General features: G+C 49.9%; 1 protein-coding gene across 1 annotated transcript in view; it reads right to left on the bottom strand.

The window, feature by feature from the left end:
- Positions 1-25294, bottom strand: part of HSPA9 (heat shock protein family A (Hsp70) member 9) — a 324302-nt gene that overhangs the window by 171896 nt on the left and 127112 nt on the right. The window contains exons 8-9 of the mRNA XM_069199318.1: positions 3085-3191; positions 1728-1890 (exon numbers count right to left, since the gene is read on the bottom strand). Of these exons, the coding sequence (XP_069055419.1) occupies positions 1728-1890; positions 3085-3191 (270 nt within the window). The remainder of the gene's footprint in view (positions 1-1727; positions 1891-3084; positions 3192-25294) is intronic.

Raw genomic sequence — 25294 nt, 5'->3', positions numbered from 1 at the left:
GCGACATCCTTAAGGTAGTCAACGTATTGGAATAAAATGAACACAGCTACAAACCAAACAAATTTCATCTAAAAGAAAGCACCACCCAAACAACAAGACTACCCATCCACATGAAAAGGCTTGAAAGACAAGGTGCCTGCTGGAGGGACACAGTAAAGTTAAAAACAGTCCTGGGGCAGGGTTCAGAGCTGAAATACTCCCTTTGGCTAGGGATGGGAATACTAAAACAGCATACTCATTCCCACATGGTTACCCAAGGGTGCTTTTTCTACAGATGGCCTGCATTTCAAAATCTACTAGTTAATGTAGAGAGTTTCAGGCGGTGAGGCTCCCACAGGTACCATGGGCTGCCACAGCGGCGCTAGGGTCAGGTTGGAAGAGGTTATGCCAAGTACTATGTGAGAACAGTGTTAAGCGGAGTGTTAACTGTCACTATTGTATAACATTATTACCGACGATTCCAAGCTTCATGATATGGTTCTCTATGCAGAGCCTTACAGTTTTAAAAAATATATTTTTGTTTTCGGCATATAATACACAATATCATTCATGTTATACCTTATGACATATTTTGCATAATATATATAATCTTTATCTTGGTGGCATAGTTTCAACTTCCTACACATACCTTACAATTCAAACAGTCAATCTTATATCAAGATTCTATTCTTATGTTCGTTCTAGACTAACACTTGGTTATACAGTATGAGCTTGCAATATTGAAGTCTAACAGGTGAAATTGTGTTCTTTTTAATAATTCTTAGCAAATAATGATTAACAATCCCCCTCCCCTTTAAACTTGACTTCTTACTCTCATAATAATCACAGCAGTGGTGTGTCTTATTTCAGCCGATCGTTGCTTAGCACATGATCATACCTTAGTTCTTGTGAGGCAGAGATCGCCAATCGGGTACTACTTCTGTATCTCATTTCTATTATTGTCAACATTCAGTGGCAGCAGTTGGGTTTTGATAATCACAGTAACCTAGTATTGGTAATTCTATATCTTCAGTTAGACGGTCTCCTTCTCACATGTTTTTAAAGTATTCAACAGTTCATCTCAATCTAATGCCATAGGGTGTCTTCCAGTTCTCTACTCTCCTCCCTTCGCTGGGCGGTGCTCTCGGCCCTGCCCCACTCCAACACTTCTGCACCCCACTGCACCATCGAGGGAGCTGATGTAGCTTTCCAGCGCCTAGTCAATAGGCATTTTGCCAACAATAGGGCCAAGTCTGCAAACCGCGAGAACACCCTCCCTTTTTTTGTGCGGGGAAACAACCCAAGCAAGCACGCCTCTGCTGTCCTCCAGACACAGCTTCTTGTCACCATTTCCCAGATGGTACCCACATCATGCCAGTATTGAGTGATACTAGGGCAATTCCAAAGCATGAGTAATAGCTCTGCATCTTGCACCCCACTTCTGGGACATGCTGATGAGTGTTGGAAATAGTATCTGTAGCTTATGTGGTGCAAGATACGCTCGATGTAGTATGGTATATTGTATAAACTTGAACCTCGTATTTCGGGATACCTGACTAGGGAACTACAGAATTGAAGACCACTCTTTATGCAGAGCCATACAGTTAACGTTTATAAAACATACAGATATGTAGTAGAGTAGCTATTAAAATATATTCAGTTATGCTGTGCAAGTAATTGATGCAGAAGGATTAAAAAAGCCTAATTAGCAGTTTGTGCATAATGGTTGAGAAGGAACAGTTACTAACCTCTCGTTTGAACTCCTTCACAATATACTGTAGCAAGGCTTGGTCAAAATCTTCACCTCCCAAAAATGTATCACCATTGGTTGATTTGACTTCAAACACACCCTTTTGAATTTCCAGGATTGAAATATCAAATGTGCCACCTCCCAAGTCATATACCGCAATACTGCAAGAAAAAAAAATGTTTACGAACATAGATAATTTAACCTAAAGGGGTTTACCTAGCACATAAAGTGAAGACAGACAAATGTCATAAAATAAGAAGTGGAGGGCTGCTTCTCAAGTCATGTGGCTCTTTACAGGAAAGCAATCCTTAAAGTCATCCACCAATGTTTTACTACCTTTCTGCTGAAAATTCATTTTGAATGTTAGTTCACGGGTAAAGGTTACAGGAGTGAAGGACAGCTTAAAGCAATTGCCCCTAGCAAAAAAAAAGAATCCCCTGTAAAGACACTACGCAAAGTCCTGCTTTGGGAATCCTAAGCAGGGGCGGCTCCTCCATACGGACTGAGGAGCATTCTCTCTCCCCCACCCCGGCAAACTTTTTTTTATTTTTTTTTAAACTGTGTTTATTAGCTTTTTTTGGAAAAAGGGGCAGGACCATGGGGGTGACGAGCAACGGGGGTGACGAGCAACAGGGGGGACTGCACAGAAGCACTCGCCCTCAGATCGCATGTGTGTTTGCCTGGCTGTCTTGGGCCAGCCAAACACGCATGCTCCCAGAGCCCTCAACTAGGCCCTCACAGCCAATCCTAACACTGCTCTAATCAGCGTCAGGATTAGTGAAGGGCAGGCTCTGCAGCCTGTGCCTGCCTGCAGCTAGGAAACGGAGCAGCAATAAGGTGTTTAAAAAATATATAATAATTATTATGTATTTATCTATATATTAATGTAATCCCCCCCCCCCGACAACCCGACCCCCCTTCCCCTTCCCGCCACACCCTTTCTGATTCGCACGAGCTGCGTCTCTTTCTATGAACCACTGCAAGCACCCCTGCCCATCTGGACTTGACCTATAAGTCCACGAAAAGTTCTTCTCCTTTTGGCATGAAACAGCAGATACAACCAGGGTCCAACTCTACTGAAAGGACATACATCGGCATGCACTAACATGGTCCTCAAAACAAAATAAGCTTTTTCCACAGCTCTAATCTTCATCAGAACCATTAATATTTAACCGCCTCCAAAATGCTTGCAACAAATCCAAAAAAAAAAAAAAAATGATGTCTGTTTTTAAAGCAATACTTCACTTGTACTAAGCAGTTTAAAAAGTACTTCAAATTGTTCTCAAATAGTAAGTTTTAAAAGTCTGTTAACATACAGAACAGCAAATGTAGTCAAAATAAGGAGCACTACATACACTTTGTCTTCAGATTTGTCGAGACCATAGGCCAAAGCAGCAGCAGTGGGTTCATTGATAACCCTGAGCACATTTAAACCAGAGATCTGTCCAGCATCCTTGGTAGCCTAGAATAAAAAAAGACACAGAAGACAACTCAGGTACATGTTACACTTGTCAAAATCTAGAGGAGGTAGATGTTTTTCCCTTTGTATTTATTTCCAATTTCTTTGAAATGGCAGACCGAGGCTTCCTCCACCCCTTCTAAACTCCACTCAGGGGTTGGAAAATATCAGGTTACTGGCTAGTGCCAAATCTTGTCAAGGCAGTGAATGCAGAGATTATGTATCGAAGCGGTGTGTGTAGTTTGCAAGATGTATGGCAAGTCACTAAAGGGATAGCTTTTGAAAAATAGGCTAATAGATTTTCCAACAATGCTTTCTGAAGCATTGTCCGCACAAAACAAGTGGTCTCCTTCTCAATGATATAGGCATCATCAAGGGAAGAGAGAATTCAAAAATCACGTGCAGACATTGTAAAGTCCTAGATAGAGATGTATTATCGTGGCTGTAAAGAAATGGCTCCCTGTTGCAGTTACCCCCCACTTTTTGCCTGATACTGATGCTGACTTGACTGAGAAGTGTGCTGGGACCCTGCTAACCAGGCCCCAGCACCAGTGTTCCTTCACCTAAAATGTACCATTGTATCCACAATTGGCACACCCTGGCATTCAGATAAGTCCCTTGTAACTGGTACTTCTAGTACCAAGGGCCCTGATGCCAAGGAAGGTCTCTAAGGGCTGCAGCATGTCTTATGCCACCCTAGAGACCCCTCACTCAGCACAGACACACTGCTTACAAGCCTGTGTGTGCTAGTGAGAACAAAATGAGTAAGTCGACATGGCACTCCCCTCAGGGTGCCATGCCAGCCTCTCACTGCCTATGCAGTATAGGTAAGACACCCCTCTAGCAGGCCTTACAGCCCTAAGGCAGGGTGCACTATACCATAGGTGAGGGTACCAGTGCATGAGCACTGTGCCCCTACAGTGTCTAAACAAAACCTTAGACATTGTAAGTGCAGGGTAGCCATAAGAGTATATGGTCTGGGAGTCTGTCAAACACGAACTCCACAGCACCATAATGGCTACACTGAAAACTGGGAAGTTTGGTATCAAACTTCTCAGCACAATAAATGCACACTGATGCCAGTGTACATTTTATTGTAAAATACACCACAGAGGGCACCTTAGAGGTGCCCCCTGAAACTTAACCAACTATCTGTGTAGGCTGACTGGTTCCAGCAGCCTGCCACACTAGAGACATGTTGCTGGCCCCATGGGGAGAGTGCCTTTGTCACTCTGAGGCCAGTAACAAAGCCTGCACTGGGTGGAGATGCTAACACCTCCCCCAGGCAGGAGCTGTAACACCTGGCGGTGAGCCTCAAAGGCTCACCCCTTTGTCACAGCCCAGCAGGGCACTCCAGCTTAGTGGAGTTGCCCGCCCCCTCCGGCCACGGCCCCCACTTTTGGCGGCAAGGTTGGAGGGAACAAAGAAAGCAACAAGGAGGAGTCACTGGCCAGTCAGGACAGCCCCTAAGGTGTCCTGAGCTGAGGTGACTCTGACTTTTAGAAATCCTCCATCTTGCAGATGGAGGATTCCCCCAATAGGGTTAGGATTGTGACCCCCTCCCCTTGGGAGGAGGCACAAAGAGGGTGTACCCACCCTCAGGGCTAGTAGCCATTGGCTACTAACCCCCCAGACCTAAACACACCCTTAAATTTAGTATTTAAGGGCTACCCTGAACCCTAGAAAATTAGATTCCTGCAACTACAAGAAGAAGGACTGCCTAGCTGAAAACCCCTGCAGAGGAAGACCAGAAGACGACAACTGCCTTGGCTCCAGAAACTCACCGGCCTGTCTCCTGCCTTCCAAAGATCCTGCTCCAGCGACGCCTTCCAAAGGGACCAGCGACCTCGACATCCTCTGAGGACTGCCCCTGCTTCGAAAAGACAAGAAACTCCCGAGGACAGCGGACCTGCTCCAAGAAAAGCTGCAACTTTGTTTCCAGCAGCTTTAAAGAACCCTGCAAGCTCCCCGCAAGAAGCGTGAGACTTGCAACACTGCACCCGGCGACCCCGACTCGGCTGGTGGCGATCCAACACCTCAGGAGGGACCCCAGGACTACTCTGATACTGTGAGTACCAAAACCTGTCCCCCCTGAGCCCCCACAGCGCCGCCTGCAGAGGGAATCCCGAGGCTTCCCCTGACCGCGACTCTTTGAATCTAAAGTCCCGACGCCTGGGAGAGACCCTGCACCCGCAGCCCCCAGGACCTGAAGGACCGGACTTTCACTGGAGAAGCGACCCCCAGGAGTCCCTCTCCCTTGCCCAAGTGGAGGTTTCCCCGAGGAACCCCCCCCTTGCCTGCCTGCAGCGCTGAAGAGATCCCGAGATCTCTCATAGACTAACATTGCGAACCCGACGCTTGTTTCTACACTGCACCCGGCCGCCCCCGCGCCGCTGAGGGTGAAATTTCTGTGTGGACTTGTGTCCCCCCCGGTGCCCTACAAAACCCCCCTGGTCTGCCCTCCGAAGACGCGGGTACTTACCTGCAAGCAGACCGGAACCGGGGCACCCCCTTCTCTCCATTCTAGCCTATGTGTTTTGGGCACCACTTTGAACTCTGCACCTGACCGGCCCTGAGCTGCTGGTGTGGTGACTTTGGGGTTGCTCTGAACCCCCAACGGTGGGCTACCTTGGACCAAGAACTGAACCCTGTAAGTGTCCTACTTACCTGGTAAAACTAACCAAAACTTACCTCCCCTAGGAACTGTGAAAATTGCACTAAGTGTCCACTTTTAAAACAGCTATTTGCGAATAACTTGAAAAGTATTGTAGGAAGTTGGCTCTGTATGTGCTATTTCAAAGTAAGGAATAGCATGCACAGAGTCCAAGGGTTCCCCTTAGAGGTAAAATAGTGGTAAAAATAGATAATACTAATGCTCTATTTTGTGGTAGTGTGGTCGAGCAGTAGGCTTATCCAAGGAGTAGTGTTAAGCATTTGTTGTACATACACATAGACAATAAATGAGGTACACACACTCAGAGACAAATCCAGCCAATAGGTTTTTATATAGAAAAATATCTTTTCTTAGTTTATTTTAAGAACCACAGGTTCAAATTCTACATGTAATAGCTCATTCGAAAGGTATTGCAGGTAAGTACTTTAGGAACTTCAAATCATCAAAATTGCATGTATACTTTTCAAGTTATTCACAAATAGCTGTTTTAAAAGTGGACACTTAGTGCAATTTTCACAGTTCCTAGGGGAGGTAAGTATTTGTTAGTTTTACCAGGTAAGTAAGACACTTACAGGGTTCAGTTCTTGGTCCAAGGTAGCCCACCGTTGGGGGTTCAGAGCAACCCCAAAGTCACCACACCAGCAGCTCAGGGCCGGTCAGGTGCAGAGTTCAAAGTGGTGCCCAAAACACCTAGGCTAGAATGGAGAGAAGGGGGTGCCCCGGTTCCGGTCTGCTTGCAGGTAAGTACCCGCGTCTTCGGAGGGCAGACCAGGGGGGTTTTGTAGGGCACCGGGGGGGGGCACAAGTCCACACAGAAATTTCACCCTCAGCGGCGCGGGGGCGGCCGGGTGCAGTGTAGAAACAAGCGTCGGGTTCGCAATGTTAGTCTATGAGAGATCTCGGGATCTCTTCAGCGCTGCAGGCAGGCAAGGGGGGGGTTCCTCGGGGAAACCTCCACTTGGGCAAGGGAGAGGGACTCCTGGGGGTCGCTTCTCCAGTGAAAGTCCGGTCCTTCAGGTCCTGGGGGCTGCGGGTGCAGGGTCTCTCCCAGGCGTCGGGACTTTAGATTCAAAGAGTCGCGGTCAGGGGAAGCCTCGGGATTCCCTCTGCAGGCGGCGCTGTGGGGGCTCAGGGGGGACAGGTTTTGGTACTCACAGTATCAGAGTAGTCCTGGGGTCCCTCCTGAGGGGTTGGATCGCCACCAGCCGAGTCGGGGTCGCCGGGTGCAGTGTTGCAAGTCTCACGCTTCTTGCGGGGAGCTTGCAGAGTTCTTTAAAGCTGCTGGAAACAAAGTTGCAGCTTTTCTTGGAGCAGGTCCGCTGTCCTCGGGAGTTTCTTGTCTTTTCGAAGCAGGGGCAGTCCTCAGAGGATGTCGAGGTCGCTGGTCCCTTTGGAAGGCGTCGCTGGAGCAGGATCTTTGGAAGGCAGGAGACAGGCCGGTGAGTTTCTGGAGCCAAGGCAGTTGTCGTCTTCTGGTCTTCCGCTGCAGGGGTTTCAGCTAGGCAGTCCTTCTTCTTGTAGTTGCAGGAATCTCATTTTCTAGGGTTCAGGGTAGCCCTTAAATACTAAATTTAAGGGCGTGTTTAGGTCTGGGGGGTTAGTAGCCAATGGCTACTAGCCCTGAGGGTGGGTACACCCTCTTTGTGCCTCCTCCCAAGGGGAGGGGGTCACAATCCTAACCCTATTGGGGGAATCCTCCATCTGCAAGATGGAGGATTTCTAAAAGTTAGAGTCACTTCAGCTCAGGACACCTTAGGGGCTGTCCTGACTGGCCAGTGACTCCTCCTTGTTGCTTTCTTTGTTCCCTCCAGCCTTGCCGCCAAAAGTGGGGGCCGTGGCCGGAGGGGGCGGGCAACTCCACTAAGCTGGAGTGCCCTGCTGGGCTGTGACAAAGGGGTGAGCCTTTGAGGCTCACCGCCAGGTGTCACAGCTCCTGCCTGGGGGAGGTGTTAGCATCTCCACCCAGTGCAGGCTTTGTTACTGGCCTCAGAGTGACAAAGGCACTCTCCCCATGGGGCCAGCAACATGTCTCTAGTGTGGCAGGCTGCTGGAACCAGTCAGCCTACACAGATAGTTGGTTAAGTTTCAGGGGGCACCTCTAAGGTGCCCTCTGTGGTGTATTTTACAATAAAATGTACACTGGTTTCAGTGTGCATTTATTGTGCTGAGAAGTTTGATACCAAACTTCCCAGTTTTCAGTGTAGCCATTATGGTGCTGTGGAGTTCGAGTAAAACAGACTCCCAGACCATATACTCTTATGGCTACCCTGCACTTACAATGTCTAAGGTTTTGTTTAGACACTGTAGGGGCACAGTGCTCATGCACTGGTACCCTCACCTATGGTATAGTGCACCCTGCCTTAGGGCTGTAAGGCCTGCTAGAGGGGTGTCTTACCTATACTGCATAGGCAGTGAGAGGCTGGCATGGCACCCTGAGGGGAGTGCCATGTCGACTTACTCATTTTGTTCTCACTAGCACACACAGGCTTGTAAGCAGTGTGTCTGTGCTGAGTGAGGGGTCTCTAGGGTGGCATAAGACATGCTGCAGCCCTTAGAGACCTTTCTTGGCATCAGGGCCCTTGGTACTAGAAGTACCAGTTACAAGGGACTTATCTGAATGCCAGGGTGTGCCAATTGTGGATACAATGGTACATTTTAGGTGAAGGAACACTGGTGCTGGGGCCTGGTTAGCAGGGTCCCAGCACACTTCTCAGTCAAGTCAGCATCAGTATCAGGCAAAAAGTGGGGGGTAACTGCAACAGGGAGCCATTTCTTTACACAAGCCCCCCCCAGCCCACAGGCCAGGAGACTCAGCCCAAGCTGGGAGAGTCTTCCTAGTCTGTCAGGCGAGGAAGAGTAGGAGAAATAGGCTGGTTAGTTGCAGGGCCTACTCTGCCTTACATCCTTCTGTTCAGGTCATTCCCTTTGGGGAACTGACCCACTTCCACAGTGATAGGACCTAGTCTGAATTGCCTCTTGTCTGCCTCTTCAATGTCTCCACCCATTCTTTTTATTTTGGGTTTAGAGGTATCCACCTCTGCTAATCTTATCTTAGCCAGGGTCATCCCTAGCTTACCCAAAGAGGTTACCCAGAGCTGGAGTAACCCCACCATGACCAACAGGGTCAGGGGGCCTAACTTGCTATTTGGCATGGGGTCTGACCACCATGCCAAGGATAGTGCAGCCATAAAGGCTAACACCCAGCAGAGGCCACTGACAGCTGTCAGTGCCCAGAACCACACCTTTAGCTCTTCACCTAAAAGGGAAGGGGCTAAGTTACAGGCCTCTTTGGGTTCAGGCTGCCTGTCTGCTGTATTAGAGTGGGGGGTTACCACATCTTGTAGTAAACACCCTTCTTCCACTCTTTCTTCTGTTAGCTGAGGAGCCACCCACTCAGGTTTAACAGTTGCCTGACTAGCCAGGACTTCTTGTGGGTCAGGTTGGACTTTATCAGGGCCATTTTTGGAGTTCTCCCCTACTGGAGCAGAATCTCCTTGGCTTGCTGTAACCTTGGCTAAAGGTTGTCCACCCTTCCTACTCTGTTTTCTTTTCTTCTTCTTCTGGGGCCTGCTTGCATTTACTGCAGAGGCAGGACTTCCAGAATCCTTGGGAGAGGACTGGCACTGGACCAGTTCCTCTCTTGGGCTCTGACTAACCTCTGGGTAGTCATTTCCAAGGAGACAATCAAGGGGGAGGTCTGTACTGACTACTACCCTTCTCCAGCTAAGAGTGCCACCCACTTCTATGGGTACTAAAGCCACAGGCCTCTTAGTGACCCTGTCTAGGCTAACTCTTACCCTGGCAGTCTCACCTGGGATGTACTGGTTTGAGAGCACCAGCCTGTCATGCACAATAGTGTGACTGGCACAAGTGTCTCTCAGGGCAGTGGTTGGGATTCCATTCACCAGTAGGTGGTGGAAGTGTCTACTTCCCTCTGGAATCTCCAACTCACCTGTTGGGCCCTGTTTCCAGTTGAAGGCTATGAAGACCTCCTCATCTGAGGAGTCATCTCCCATGGCTACACTGGTTACCCCTGGAATTTTGTTCTGGGGTTTGTTTTTGGGACAAGAAGTGTCCTTGGTGTGGTGCCCAGACTGTTTACAGTTGTGGCACCATGCCTTAGTGGCATCCCAGTTCTTACCCTGGTACCCACCTTTGTTTTGGGTTGTGTCTTGGGGCCCACCCACCTGTTCTGGTTTTTGGGGGCCTACAGAGGACTCTTTTTCTTTGTTTCTAGTGTCACCCACTTTCTCCTGGGGAGTTTTTGTAACCCCTTTCTTTCGGTCACCCCCAGTGGAAGTTTTGGTTACCCTAGTCTTGACCCAGTGGTCTGCCTTCTTTCCCAATTCTTGGGGAGAAATTGGACCTAGGTCTACCAGATACTGATGCAACTTTTCATTGAAGCAGTTACTTAAAATGTGTTCTTTCATAAACAAATTATAAAGCCCAACATAGTCACACACTTCATTTCCAGTTAACCAACCATCTAGTGTTTTTACTGAGTAGTCTACAAAATCAACCCAGGTCTGGCTCGAGGATTTTTGAGCCCCCCTGAATCTAATTCTATACTCCTCAGTGGAGAATCCAAAGCCCTCAATCAGGGTACCCTTCATGAGGTCATAAGATTCTGCATCTTTTCCAGAGAGTGTGAGGAGTCTATCCCTACACTTTCCAGTGAACATTTCCCAAAGGAGAGCACCCCAGTGAGATCTGTTTACTTTTCTGGTTACACAAGCCCTCTCAAAAGCTGTGAACCATTTGGTGATGTCATCACCATCTTCATATTTTGTTACAATCCCTTTGGGGATTTTTAGGATGTCAGGAGAATCTCTGACCCTATTTAAGTTGCTGCCACCATCGATGGGACCTAGGCCCATCTCTTTTCTTTCCCTTTCTATGGCTAGGAGCTGCTTTTCCAAAGCCAATCTTTTGACCATCCTGGCTAACAGGGGGTCATCTTCACTGGAGTTATCCTCAGTGATTTCAGAGGTGTTGGTCTCTCCTGTGAGGGAACCAGCATCTCTGACTATTATTTTTGGAGTCAGGGTTTGAGGGACCCTGTTCTCCCTAGATAGGACTGGTAGGGGGGAATTTTCCTCCAAGTCACTATCCTCTTCCTCTGAGTTGCCACCCTCAGAGGGGTTGGCCTTTTCAAACTCTGCCAAAAGCTCCTGGAGCTGTATTTTGGTAGGTTTGGGGCCCATTGTTATTTTCTTTATTTTACAGAGTGACCTTAGCTCCCTCATCTTAAGATGGAGGTAAGGTGTGGTGTCGAGTTCCACCACAGTCACATCTGTGCTAGACATTTTGCTTCTAAAAGTTGGAATACTTTTTAAGAATCTACAACTGGTTCTAGAATCTAATTCAAACTTTTAAAAACTTTTAAACTCTAAAAGAAATGCTAAACAGGGACTTAACACACAAGGCCCTAGCAGGACTTTTAAGAATTTAGAAAACTTTTCAAATTGCAAAAATCAATTTCTAATGACAATTTTGGAATTTGTCGTGTGATCAGGTATTGGCTGAGTAGTCCAGCAAATGCAAAGTCTTGTACCCCACCGCTGATCCACCAATGTAGGAAGTTGGCTCTGTATGTGCTATTTCAAAGTAAGGAATAGCATGCACAGAGTCCAAGGGTTCCCCTTAGAGGTAAAATAGTGGTAAAAATAGATAATACTAATGCTCTATTTTGTGGTAGTGTGGTCGAGCAGTAGGCTTATCCAAGGAGTAGTGTTAAGCATTTGTTGTACATACACATAGACAATAAATGAGGTACACACACTCAGAGACAAATCCAGCCAATAGGTTTTTATATAGAAAAATATCTTTTCTTAGTTTATTTTAAGAACCACAGGTTCAAATTCTACATGTAATAGCTCATTCGAAAGGTATTGCAGGTAAGTACTTTAGGAACTTCAAATCATCAAAATTGCATGTATACTTTTCAAGTTATTCACAAATAGCTGTTTTAAAAGTGGACACTTAGTGCAATTTTCACAGTTCCTAGGGGAGGTAAGTATTTGTTAGTTTTACCAGGTAAGTAAGACACTTACAGGGTTCAGTTCTTGGTCCAAGGTAGCCCACCGTTGGGGGTTCAGAGCAACCCCAAAGTCACCACACCAGCAGCTCAGGGCCGGTCAGGTGCAGAGTTCAAAGTGGTGCCCAAAACACCTAGGCTAGAATGGAGAGAAGGGGGTGCCCCGGTTCCGGTCTGCTTGCAGGTAAGTACCCGCGTCTTCGGAGGGCAGACCAGGGGGGTTTTGTAGGGCACCGGGGGGGGGCACAAGTCCACACAGAAATTTCACCCTCAGCGGCGCGGGGGCGGCCGGGTGCAGTGTAGAAACAAGCGTCGGGTTCGCAATGTTAGTCTATGAGAGATCTCGGGATCTCTTCAGCGCTGCAGGCAGGCAAGGGGGGGGTTCCTCGGGGAAACCTCCACTTGGGCAAGGGAGAGGGACTCCTGGGGGTCGCTTCTCCAGTGAAAGTCCGGTCCTTCAGGTCCTGGGGGCTGCGGGTGCAGGGTCTCTCCCAGGCGTCGGGACTTTAGATTCAAAGAGTCGCGGTCAGGGGAAGCCTCGGGATTCCCTCTGCAGGCGGCGCTGTGGGGGCTCAGGGGGGACAGGTTTTGGTACTCACAGTATCAGAGTAGTCCTGGGGTCCCTCCTGAGGGGTTGGATCGCCACCAGCCGAGTCGGGGTCGCCGGGTGCAGTGTTGCAAGTCTCACGCTTCTTGCGGGGAGCTTGCAGAGTTCTTTAAAGCTGCTGGAAACAAAGTTGCAGCTTTTCTTGGAGCAGGTCCGCTGTCCTCGGGAGTTTCTTGTCTTTTCGAAGCAGGGGCAGTCCTCAGAGGATGTCGAGGTCGCTGGTCCCTTTGGAAGGCGTCGCTGGAGCAGGATCTTTGGAAGGCAGGAGACAGGCCGGTGAGTTTCTGGAGCCAAGGCAGTTGTCGTCTTCTGGTCTTCCGCTGCAGGGGTTTCAGCTAGGCAGTCCTTCTTCTTGTAGTTGCAGGAATCTCATTTTCTAGGGTTCAGGGTAGCCCTTAAATACTAAATTTAAGGGCGTGTTTAGGTCTGGGGGGTTAGTAGCCAATGGCTACTAGCCCTGAGGGTGGGTACACCCTCTTTGTGCCTCCTCCCAAGGGGAGGGGGTCACAATCCTAACCCTATTGGGGGAATCCTCCATCTGCAAGATGGAGGATTTCTAAAAGTTAGAGTCACTTCAGCTCAGGACACCTTAGGGGCTGTCCTGACTGGCCAGTGACTCCTCCTTGTTGCTTTCTTTGTTCCCTCCAGCCTTGCCGCCAAAAGTGGGGGCCGTGGCCGGAGGGGGCGGGCAACTCCACTAAGCTGGAGTGCCCTGCTGGGCTGTGACAAAGGGGTGAGCCTTTGAGGCTCACCGCCAGGTGTCACAGCTCCTGCCTGGGGGAGGTGTTAGCATCTCCACCCAGTGCAGGCTTTGTTACTGGCCTCAGAGTGACAAAGGCACTCTCCCCATGGGGCCAGCAACATGTCTCTAGTGTGGCAGGCTGCTGGAACCAGTCAGCCTACACAGATAGTTGGTTAAGTTTCAGGGGGCACCTCTAAGGTGCCCTCTGTGGTGTATTTTACAATAAAATGTACACTGGTTTCAGTGTGCATTTATTGTGCTGAGAAGTTTGATACCAAACTTCCCAGTTTTCAGTGTAGCCATTATGGTGCTGTGGAGTTCGAGTAAAACAGACTCCCAGACCATATACTCTTATGGCTACCCTGCACTTACAATGTCTAAGGTTTTGTTTAGACACTGTAGGGGCACAGTGCTCATGCACTGGTACCCTCACCTATGGTATAGTGCACCCTGCCTTAGGGCTGTAAGGCCTGCTAGAGGGGTGTCTTACCTATACTGCATAGGCAGTGAGAGGCTGGCATGGCACCCTGAGGGGAGTGCCATGTCGACTTACTCATTTTGTTCTCACTAGCACACACAGGCTTGTAAGCAGTGTGTCTGTGCTGAGTGAGGGGTCTCTAGGGTGGCATAAGACATGCTGCAGCCCTTAGAGACCTTTCTTGGCATCAGGGCCCTTGGTACTAGAAGTACCAGTTACAAGGGACTTATCTGAATGCCAGGGTGTGCCAATTGTGGATACAATGGTACATTTTAGGTGAAGGAACACTGGTGCTGGGGCCTGGTTAGCAGGGTCCCAGCACACTTCTCAGTCAAGTCAGCATCAGTATCAGGCAAAAAGTGGGGGGTAACTGCAACAGGGAGCCATTTCTTTACAAGTATACATGCAATTTTGATGATTTGAAGTTCCTAAAGTACTTACCTGCAATACCTTTCGAATGAGATATTACATGTAGAATTTGAACCTGTGGTTCTTAAAATAAACTAAGGAAAGATATTTTTCTACATAAAAACCTATTGGCTGGATTTGTCTCCGAGTGTGTGTACCTCATTTATTGTCTATGTGTATGTACAACAAATGCTTAACACTACTCCTTGGATAAGCCTACTGCTCGACCACACTACCACAAAATAGAGCATTAGTATTATCTATTTTTACCACTATTTTACCTCTAAGGGGAACCCTTGGACTCTGTGCATGCTATTCCTTACTTTGAAATAGCACATACAGAGCCAACTTCCTACATTGGTGGATCAGCGGTGGGGTACAAGACTTTGCATTTGCTGGACTACTCAGCCAATACCTGATCACACGACAAATTCCAAAATTGTCATTAGAAATTCCTTTTTGCAATTTGAAAAGTTTTCTAAATTCTTAAAAGACCTGCTAGGGCCTTGTGTTAGATCCTGTTTAGCATTTCTTTTAGAGTTTAAAAGTTTGTAAAAGTTTGAATTAGATTCTAGAACCAGTTTTAGATTCTTAAAAAGTATTCCAACTTTTAGAAGCAAAATGTCTAGCACAGATGTGACTGTGGTGGAACTCGACACCACACCTTACCTCCATCTTAAGATGAGGGAGCTAAGGTCACTCTGTAAAATAAAGAAAATAACAATGGGCCCCAAACCTACCAAAATACAGCTCCAGGAGCTTTTGGCAGAGTTTGAAAAGGCCAACCCCTCTGAGGGTGGCAACTCAGAGGAAGAGGATAGTGACTTGGAGGACAATTCCCCCCTACCAGTCCTATCTAGGGAGAACAGGGTCCCTCAAACCCTGACTCCAAAAATAATAGTCAGAGATGCTGGTTCCCTCACAGGAGAGACCAACACCTCTGAAATCACTGAGGATAACCCCAGTGAAGAGGACATCCAGTTAGCCAGGATGGCCAAAAGATTGGCTTTGGAAAAGCAGCTCCTAGCCATAGAAAGGGAAAGAAAAGAGATGGGCCTAGGTCCCATCAATGGTGGCAGCAACTTAAATAGGGTCAGAGATTCTCCTGACATCCTAAAAATCCCCAAAGGGATTGTAACAAAATATGAAGATGGTGATGACATCACCAAATGGTTCACAGCTTTTGAGAGGGCTTGTGTAACCAGAAAAGTGAACAGATCTCACTGGGGTGCTCTCCTTTGGGAAATGTTCACTGGAAAGTGTAGGGATAGACTCCTCACACTCTCTGGAAAAGATGCAGAATCTTATGACCTCATGAAGGGTACCCTGATTGAGGGCTTTGGATTCTCCACTGAGGAGTATAGAATTAGGTTCAGGGGGGCTCAAAAATCCTCGAGCCAGACCTGGGTTGATTTTGTAGACTACTCAGTAAAAACACTAGATGGTTGGTTAACTGGAAATGAAGTGTGTGACTATGTTGGGCTTTATAATTTGTTTATGAAAGAACACATTTTAAGTAACTGCTTCAATGAAAAGTTGCATCAGTATCTGGTAGACCTAGGTCCAATTTCTCCCCAAGAATTGGGAAAGAAGGCAGACCACTGGGTCAAGACTAGGGTAACCAAAACTTCCACTGGGGGTGACCAAAAGAAAGGGGTTACAAAAACTCCCCAGGAGAAAGTGGGTGACACTAGAAACAAAGAAAAAGAGTCCTCTGTAGGCCCCCAAAAACCAGAACAGGTGGGTGGGCCCCAAGACACAACCCAAAACAAAGGTGGGTACCAGGGTAAGAACTGGGATGCCACTAAGGCATGGTGCCACAACTGTAAACAGTCTGGGCACCACACCAAGGACCCTTCTTGTCCCAAAAACAAACCCCAGAACAAAATTCCAGGGGTAACCAGTGTAGCCATGGGAGATGACTCCTCAGATGAGGAGGTCTTCATAGCCTTCAACTGGAAACAGGGCCCAACAGGTGAGTTGGAGATTCCAGAGGGAAGTAGACACTTCCACCACCTACTGGTGAATGGAATCCCAACCACTGCCCTGAGAGACACTTGTGCCAGTCACACTATTGTGCATGACAGGCTGGTGCTCTCAAACCAGTACATCCCAGGTGAGACTGCCAGGGTAAGAGTTAGCCTAGACAGGGTCACTAAGAGGCCTGTGGCTTTAGTACCCATAGAAGTGGGTGGCACTCTTAGCTGGAGAAGGGTAGTAGTCAGTACAGACCTCCCCCTTGATTGTCTCCTTGGAAATGACTACCCAGAGGTTAGTCAGAGCCCAAGAGAGGAACTGGTCCAGTGCCAGTCCTCTCCCAAGGATTCTGGAAGTCCTGCCTCTGCAGTAAATGCAAGCAGGCCCCAGAAGAAGAAGAAAAGAAAACAGAGTAGGAAGGGTGGACAACCTTTAGCCAAGGTTACAGCAAGCCAAGGAGATTCTGCTCCAGTAGGGGAGAACTCCAAAAATGGCCCTGATAAAGTCCAACCTGACCCACAAGAAGTCCTGGCTAGTCAGGCAACTGTTAAACCTGAGTGGGTGGCTCCTCAGCTAACAGAAGAAAGAGTGGAAGAAGGGTGTTTACTACAAGATGTGGTAACCCCCCACTCTAATACAGCAGACAGGCAACCTGAACCCAAAGAGGCCTGTAACTTAGCCCCTTCCCTTTTAGGTGAAGAGCTAAAGGTGTGGTTCTGGGCACTGACAGCTGTCAGTGGCCTCTGCTGGGTGTTAGCCTTTATGGCTGCACTATCCTTAGCCTGGTGGTCTGACCCCATGCCAAATAGCAAGTTAGGCCCCCTGACCCTATTGGTCATGGTGGGGTTACTCCAGCTCTGGGTAACCTCTCTGGGTAAGCTAGGGGTAACCCTGGCCAAGATAAGGTTAGCAGAGGTGGATACCTCTAAGACCAAAATAGAAAGAATGGGTGGAGACATTGAAGAGGCAGACAAGAGGCAATTCAGACTAGGTCCTATCACTGTGGAAGTAGGTCAGTTCCCCAAAGGGAATGACCTGAACAGAAGGATGTAAGGCAGAGTAGGCCCTGCAACTAACCAGCCTATTTCTCCTACTCTTCCTCGCCTGACAGACTAGGAAGACTCTCCCAGCTTGGGCTGAGTCTCCTGGCCTGTGGGCTGGGGGGGGCTTGTGTAAAGAAATGGCTCCCTGTTGCAGTTACCCCCCACTTTTTGCCTGATACTGATGCTGACTTGACTGAGAAGTGTGCTGGGACCCTGCTAACCAGGCCCCAGCACCAGTGTTCCTTCACCTAAAATGTACCATTGTATCCACAATTGGCACACCCTGGCATTCAGATAAGTCCCTTGTAACTGGTACTTCTAGTACCAAGGGCCCTGATGCCAAGGAAGGTCTCTAAGGGCTGCAGCATGTCTTATGCCACCCTAGAGACCCCTCACTCAGCACAGACACACTGCTTACAAGCCTGTGTGTGCTAGTGAGAACAAAATGAGTAAGTCGACATGGCACTCCCCTCAGGGTGCCATGCCAGCCTCTCACTGCCTATGCAGTATAGGTAAGACACCCCTCTAGCAGGCCTTACAGCCCTAAGGCAGGGTGCACTATACCATAGGTGAGGGTACCAGTGCATGAGCACTGTGCCCCTACAGTGTCTAAACAAAACCTTAGACATTGTAAGTGCAGGGTAGCCATAAGAGTATATGGTCTGGGAGTCTGTCAAACACGAACTCCACAGCACCATAATGGCTACACTGAAAACTGGGAAGTTTGGTATCAAACTTCTCAGCACAATAAATGCACACTGATGCCAGTGTACATTTTATTGTAAAATACACCACAGAGGGCACCTTAGAGGTGCCCCCTGAAACTTAACCAACTATCTGTGTAGGCTGACTGGTTCCAGCAGCCTGCCACACTAGAGACATGTTGCTGGCCCCATGGGGAGAGTGCCTTTGTCACTCTGAGGCCAGTAACAAAGCCTGCACTGGGTGGAGATGCTAACACCTCCCCCAGGCAGGAGCTGTAACACCTGGCGGTGAGCCTCAAAGGCTCACCCCTTTGTCACAGCCCAGCAGGGCACTCCAGCTTAGTGGAGTTGCCCGCCCCCTCCGGCCACGGCCCCCACTTTTGGCGGCAAGGTTGGAGGGAACAAAGAAAGCAACAAGGAGGAGTCACTGGCCAGTCAGGACAGCCCCTAAGGTGTCCTGAGCTGAGGTGACTCTGACTTTTAGAAATCCTCCATCTTGCAGATGGAGGATTCCCCCAATAGGGTTAGGATTGTGACCCCCTCCCCTTGGGAGGAGGCACAAAGAGGGTGTACCCACCCTCAGGGCTAGTAGCCATTGGCTACTAACCCCCCAGACCTAAACACACCCTTAAATTTAGTATTTAAGGGCTACCCTGAACCCTAGAAAATTAGATTCCTGCAACTACAAGAAGAAGGACTGCCTAGCTGAAAACCCCTGCAGAGGAAGACCAGAAGACGACAACTGCCTTGGCTCCAGAAACTCACCGGCCTGTCTCCTGCCTTCCAAAGATCCTGCTCCAGCGACGCCTTCCAAAGGGACCAGCGACCTCGACATCCTCTGAGGACTGCCCCTGCTTCGAAAAGACAAGAAACTCCCGAGGACAGCGGACCTGCTCCAAGAAAAGCTGCAACTTTGTTTCCAGCAGCTTTAAAGAACCCTGCAAGCTCCCCGCAAGAAGCGTGAGACTTGCAACACTGCACCCGGCGACCCCGACTCGGCTGGTGGCGATCCAACACCTCAGGAGGGACCCCAGGACTACTCTGATACTGTGAGTACCAAAACCTGTCCCCCCTGAGCCCCCACAGCGCCGCCTGCAGAGGGAATCCCGAGGCTTCCCCTGACCGCGACTCTTTGAATCTAAAGTCCCGACGCCTGGGAGAGACCCTGCACCCGCAGCCCCCAGGACCTGAAGGACCGGACTTTCACTGGAGAAGCGACCCCCAGGAGTCCCTCTCCCTTGCCCAAGTGGAGGTTTCCCCGAGGAACCCCCCCCTTGCCTGCCTGCAGCGCTGAAGAGATCCCGAGATCTCTCATAGACTAACATTGCGAACCCGACGCTTGTTTCTACACTGCACCCGGCCGCCCCCGCGCCGCTGAGGGTGAAATTTCTGTGTGGACTTGTGTCCCCCCCGGTGCCCTACAAAACCCCCCTGGTCTGCCCTCCGAAGACGCGGGTACTTACCTGCAAGCAGACCGGAACCGGGGCACCCCCTTCTCTCCATTCTAGCCTATGTGTTTTGGGCACCACTTTGAACTCTGCACCTGACCGGCCCTGAGCTGCTGGTGTGGTGACTTTGGGGTTGCTCTGAACCCCCAACGGTGGGCTACCTTGGACCAAGAACTGAACCCTGTAAGTGTCCTACTTACCTGGTAAAACTAACCAAAACTTACCTCCCCTAGGAACTGTGAAAATTGCACTAAGTGTCCACTTTTAAAACAGCTATTTGCGAATAACTTGAAAAGTATACATGCAATTTTGATGATTTGAAGTTCCTAAAGTACTTACCTGCAATACCTTTCGAATGAGATATTACATGTAGAATTTGAACCTGTGGTTCTTAAAATAAACTAAGGAAAGATATTTTTCTACATAAAAACCTATTGGCTGGATTTGTCTCCGAGTGTGTGTACCTCATTTATTGTCTATGTGTATGTACAACAAATGCTTAACACTACTCCTTGGATAAGCCTACTGCTCGACCACACTACCACAAAATAGAGCATTAGTATTATCTATTTTTACCACTATTTTACCTCTAAGGGGAACCCTTGGACTCTGTGCATGCTATTCCTTACTTTGAAATAGCACATACAGAGCCAACTTCCTACAGTGGCAATCTTGTCAATCTTTAAACCAGAAAGAGAGTTGTAGGAAGTTGGCTCTGTATGTACTATTTCAAAGTAGGAAGTAGCATGCACAGAGTCCAAGGGTTCCCCTTAGAAGTAAGATAGTGGCAAAAAGAGATAATTCTAATGCTCTATTTTGTGGTAGTGTGGTCGAGCAGTAGGATTATCAGAGGGTAGTTTTAAGAATATGTTGTACACACACAGGCAATAAATGAGGAACACACACTCAAAGAATTCCTGGCTGTAGGAAGTTGGCTTTGTATGCACTATTTCAAAGTAAGGAATAGTATGCACAGAGTCCAAGGGTTCCCCTTAGAGGTAAGATAGTGGCAAAAAAAGATACTACTAATGCTCTATTTTGTGGTAGTGTGGTCGAGCAGTAGGCTTATCAAAGGAGTAGTGTTCAGCATTTGTTGTACATACACACAGGCAATAAATGAGGAACACACACTCAGAGACAAATCCAGCCAATAGGTTTTGTTATAGAAAAATATATTTTCTTAGTTTATTTTAAGAACCACAGGTTCAAATTCTACATGTAATATCTCATTTGAAAGGTATTGCAGATAAGTACTTTAGGAACTTTGAATCATTACATTAGCATGTATACTTTTCACATAAAACACAATAAGCTGTTTTTAAAAGTGGACACAGTGCAATTTTCACAGTTCCTGGGGGAGGTAAGTTTTTGTTAGTTTTGTCAGGTAAGTAAGTCACTTACAAGTCTCAGGTTTGGGTCCAAGGTAGCTGTAAGGAAATGCCTCCTTGGCATGGTTACCCCCTGACTTTTTGCCTTTGCTGATGCTATGTTTTGAATTGAAAGTGTGCTGAGGCCTGCTAACCAGGCCCCAGCACCAGTGTTCTTTCCCTAACCTGTACTTTTGATTCCACAATTGGCACACCCTGGCACCCAGATAAGTCCCTTGTAACTGGTACCTCTGGTACCAAGGGCCCTGCTGCCAGGGAAGGTCTCTAAGGGCTGCAGCATGTATTATGCCACCCTAGAGACCCCTCACCCAGCACAGACACACTGCTTACCAGCTTGTGTGTGCTGGTGAGAACAAAATGAGTAAGTCGACATGGCACTCCCCTCAGGGTGCCATGCCAGCCTCTCACTGCCTATGCAGTATAGGTAAGACACCCCTCTAGCAGGCCTTACAGCCCTAAGGCAGGGTGCACTATACCATAGGTGAGGGTACCAGTGCATGAGCACTGTGCCCCTACAGTGTCTAAGCAAAACCTTAGACATTGTAAGTGCAGGGTAGCCATAAGAGTATATGGTCTGGGAGTCTGTTTTGCACGAACTCCACAGCACCATAATGGCTACACTGAAAATTGAGAAGTTTGGTATCAAACTTCTCAGCACAATAAATGCACACTGATGCCAGTGTACATTTTATTGCAAAATACACCCCAGAGGGCACCTTAGAGGTGCCCCCTGAAACTTAACCGACTGTCTGTGTAGGCTGACTAGTTCCAGCAGCCTGCCACACTAGAGACATGTTGCTGGCCCCATGGGGAGAGTGCCTTTGTCACTCTGAGGCCAGTAACCAAGCCTGCACTGGGTGGAGATGCTAACACCTCCCCCAGGCAGGAGCTGTAACACCTGGCGGTGAGCCTCAAAGGCTCACCCCTTTGTCACAGCACCGCAGGACACTCCAGCTAGTGGAGTTGCCCGCCCCCTCCGGCCCGGCCCCCACTTTTGGCGGCAAGGCCGGAGGAAATAATGAGAATAACAAGGAGGAGTCAATGGCCAGTCAGGACAGCCCCTAAGGTGTCCTGAGCTGAGGTGACTAACTTTTAGAAATCCTCCATCTTGCAGATGGAGGATTCCCCAATAGGGTTAGGATTGTGACCCCCTCCCCTTGGGAGGAGGCACAAAGAGGAGTACCCACCCTCAGGGCTAGTAGCCATTGGCTACTAACCCCCCAGACCTAAACACGCCCTTAAATTTAGTATTTAAGGGCTACCCTGAACCCTAGAAAATTAGATTCCTGCAACAACAAGAAGGACTGCCTAGCTGAAAACCCCTGCAGAGGAAGACCAGAAGACAACAACTGCCTTGGCTCCAGAAACTCACCGGCCTGTCTCCTGCCTTCCAAAGAACTCTGCTCCAGCGACGCCTTCCAAAGGGACCAGCGACCTCTGCATCCTCTGAGGACTGCCCTGCTTCGACGACGACAAGAAACTCCGAGGACAGCGGACCTGCTCCAATAAGACTGCAACTTTATCCAAAGGAGCAGTTTTAAAGACCCCTGCAATCTCCCCGCAAGAAGCGTGAGACTTGCAACACTGCACCCGGCGACCCCGACTCGGCTGGTGGAGAACCAACACCTCAGGGAGGACCCCCGGACTACTCTACGACTGAGTACCAAAACCTGTCCCCCCTGAGCCCCCACAGCGCCGCCTGCAGAGGGAATCCCGAGGCTTCCCCTGACCGCGACTCTCTGAAACCTAAGTCCCGACGCCTGGAAAAGACCCTGCACCCGCAGCCCCCAGGAACTGAAGGACCGGTGTAGGAAGTTGGCTCTGTATGTGCTATTTCAAAGTAAGGAATAGCATGCACAGAGTCCAAGGGTTCCCCTTAGAGGTAAGATAGTGGCAAAAAGAATCAATCAATCAATCAATCAAAGGCATTTGTATAGCGCACTGCTCACCCGGAGGGTCTCAAGGCGCTGGGGGGGGGGGGGGGGGGGGGGGGGGGGGAAACGCTACTGCTCGAACAGCCAGGTCTTGAGTTGCTTCCTGAAGGCGAGATGGTCTTGCGTTGTCCGGAGGTGGATGGGGAGGGAGTTCCATGTCTTGGCTGCCAGGTAGGAGAAGGATCTTCCTCGGCGGTGGCTCTGCGGATGCGGGGGACGGTGGCGAGAGCGAGGCTGCGGAGCGGAGCTGGCGGGTGGGCTTGTGGAAGGTCAGGCGGCTGTTGAGGAACTTGGGGCCCAGGTCGTGGAGGGCCTTGTGTGCGTGGGTGAGGAGTCGGAACGTGATTCTTTTGTTGACGGGGAGCCAGTGCAGGTCTCTCAGGTGTTCGGAGATGTGGCTGTGTCGGGGGATGTCCAGGATGAGTCGTGCTGAGGCGTTCTGGATCCGTTGGAGTTTCTTCTGGAGTTTGGCGGCGGTGCCGGCGTAGAGGGCGTTCCCGTAGTCCAGCCGACTGGTGACGAGGGCCTGGGTGACCGTCTTCCTGGTCTCGGTGGGGATCCACCGGAAGATCTTTCGAAGCATGCGCAGGGTGTTGAGCATGAAGATGAGACGGCGTTGACTTGTCTGGTCATCGAGAGGGAGGAGTCCAGGATGAAGCCTAGGTTGCGAGCGTGGTCCGTTGGCTTGGGGGTGGCTCCCAGGGCGGGGGGCCACCAGGAGTCGTCCCAGGCGGATGGTGATGATCCCAGGATGAGGACCTCCGACTTGTCTGAGTTCAGTTTCAGGCGGCTGTTCTTCATTCATTCAGCGACGTCTTTCATCCGTTCGTGTAGGCTGGCTCGGCCGGCCGTCCGGGTCGCTGGTGAGGGATAGGATCAGCTGGGTGTCGTCGGCGTAGGTGATGATCTTGAGGTTGTGTTGACGTGCGATGGTTGCGAGGGGGCTCATATAGACGTTGAAGAGGGTGGGGCTGAGCGATGACCCTTGTGAACTCCGCAGATGACTTCGGTGGCCGCTGACCGGAACGGGGGGAGGCGGACTCTCTGGGTTCTTCCGGCGAGGAATGAGGCGATCCACTCCAGGGCCTTCCCTGGATGCCGGTGTTGTTCAGGCGCTGTACCAGGGTGCGGTGGCAGACAGTGTCGAACGCTGCGGAGAGGTCCAGGAGGATGAGGGCCGCAGTTTCCCCATTGTCCATTAGGGATCTGATGTCGTCTGTGGCTGCGATGAGGGCGGTCTCCGTGCTGTGGTTGGCTCGGAAGCCGGATTGCGAGTGGTCGAGGGATCCGTTGGTCTCGAGGAAGGCAGCTAGCTGTCTGTTGACGGTCTTCTCGATGACTTTGGCAGGAAACGGGAGGAGCGAGATGGGGCGGTAGTTCTTGAGGTCGGAGGGGTCTGCAGTTGGTTTCTTCAGCAGGGCACTGATCTCGGCGTGTTTCCAGCACTCCGGGAAGGTGGCGGTGTTGAAGGAGGCGTTGACGATGTCACGGAGGTGGGGTGCGATGATGTGGTCAGCCGTGTTGAAGATGTGGTGTGGGCAGGGGTCCGTAGGGGATCCGGAGTGGATGGTGTTCATTGTGCGTGTTGTGTCTTCGGTGCTGACTGGGGTCCAGGTGCGGAGGGTGGCGGTGGGGGTCATCGGTTCGGTGGTGGGGTTTGTGGTTGGTGGGCCGAAGCTGTTGTGAATGTTGGCGATCTTGTCGTGGAAGAAGGCTGCGAGGGAGTCGCAGAGGTCTTGCGAGGGAGTGATGTCATTGTTTCCGGCGTCGGGGTTGGAGAGCTCTTTGACGATGCTGAAGAGTTCCTTGCTGTTGTGGGTGTTGTTGTCCAGTCGTTCCTTGAAGGCTGTTTTCTTTGTGGCGCGGATCAGTTGGTGGTGTTTGCGGGTGGCGTGTTTGAGGGCCGTCATGTTGTCTGTGGTCTGGTTGGTGCGCCAGGTGTTCTCCAGGGAGCGGCAGTTCTTCTTGGAGGTGATGAGCTCGTCGGTGAACCAGGAGGCTTTCTTGCTGCTGCGTCTGCTGGGGGGGTTCTTCTTCAGTGGTGCGAGGGTGTCTGCGCAGTTGGTGATCCACTGTGTGAGGTTGTTGGCGGCTTCGTTGGGGTCCGTTGAGCTGGTGGGGGGGTTCTGGCTGAGGAAGGTGGTGAGCTGGTCGCCGGTGATCTTGTTCCAGCTCCTGCGGGGGGTTTGTTGAGGGTGGTGGTGGGTCGTCGTTTTACTGAAGCTGAAGTGGACGCAGCTGTGGTCAGTCCACTGGAGATTGGTGGAGTGGCTGAAGGTGACATATTTGCTGGATGAGAAGACTGGGTCAAGCGTGTGGCCGGCGTGGTGTGTAGGGGTGGTTACCAGTTGCTTGAGTCCGAGGTTGGCCAGGTTGTCCAGTAGAGCAGTGGTGTTGCGGTCCTTGTCGTCCTCCAGGTGGAAGTTGAGGTCCCCCAGGAGGATGTAGTCGGTGGAATTGATGGCGTGGGGGCTGACGAAGTCTGTGATGTCTTCGCTGAACTGTGTGCGTGGTCCCGGTGGTCTGTAGATGAGGGTGCCTCTGAGCGTGGTCTTGGGGTTGGTGTGTATCTGGAAGTGGAGGTGTTCGGCGGAGGTGAAGGTGTCATCAGAGTTGGTCGTGATGCGGATGGTGTTCTTGTGGATGATGGCGATGCCTCCTCCTGT

The sequence above is a fragment of the Pleurodeles waltl genome, chromosome 7, assembly GCF_031143425.1.
Source record: "Pleurodeles waltl isolate 20211129_DDA chromosome 7, aPleWal1.hap1.20221129, whole genome shotgun sequence".
Lineage (NCBI taxonomy): Eukaryota > Metazoa > Chordata > Amphibia > Caudata > Salamandridae > Pleurodeles > Pleurodeles waltl.
Note: the sequence above shows the minus strand (reverse complement) of the source record. Positions and strands in the feature narration are given on the sequence as shown.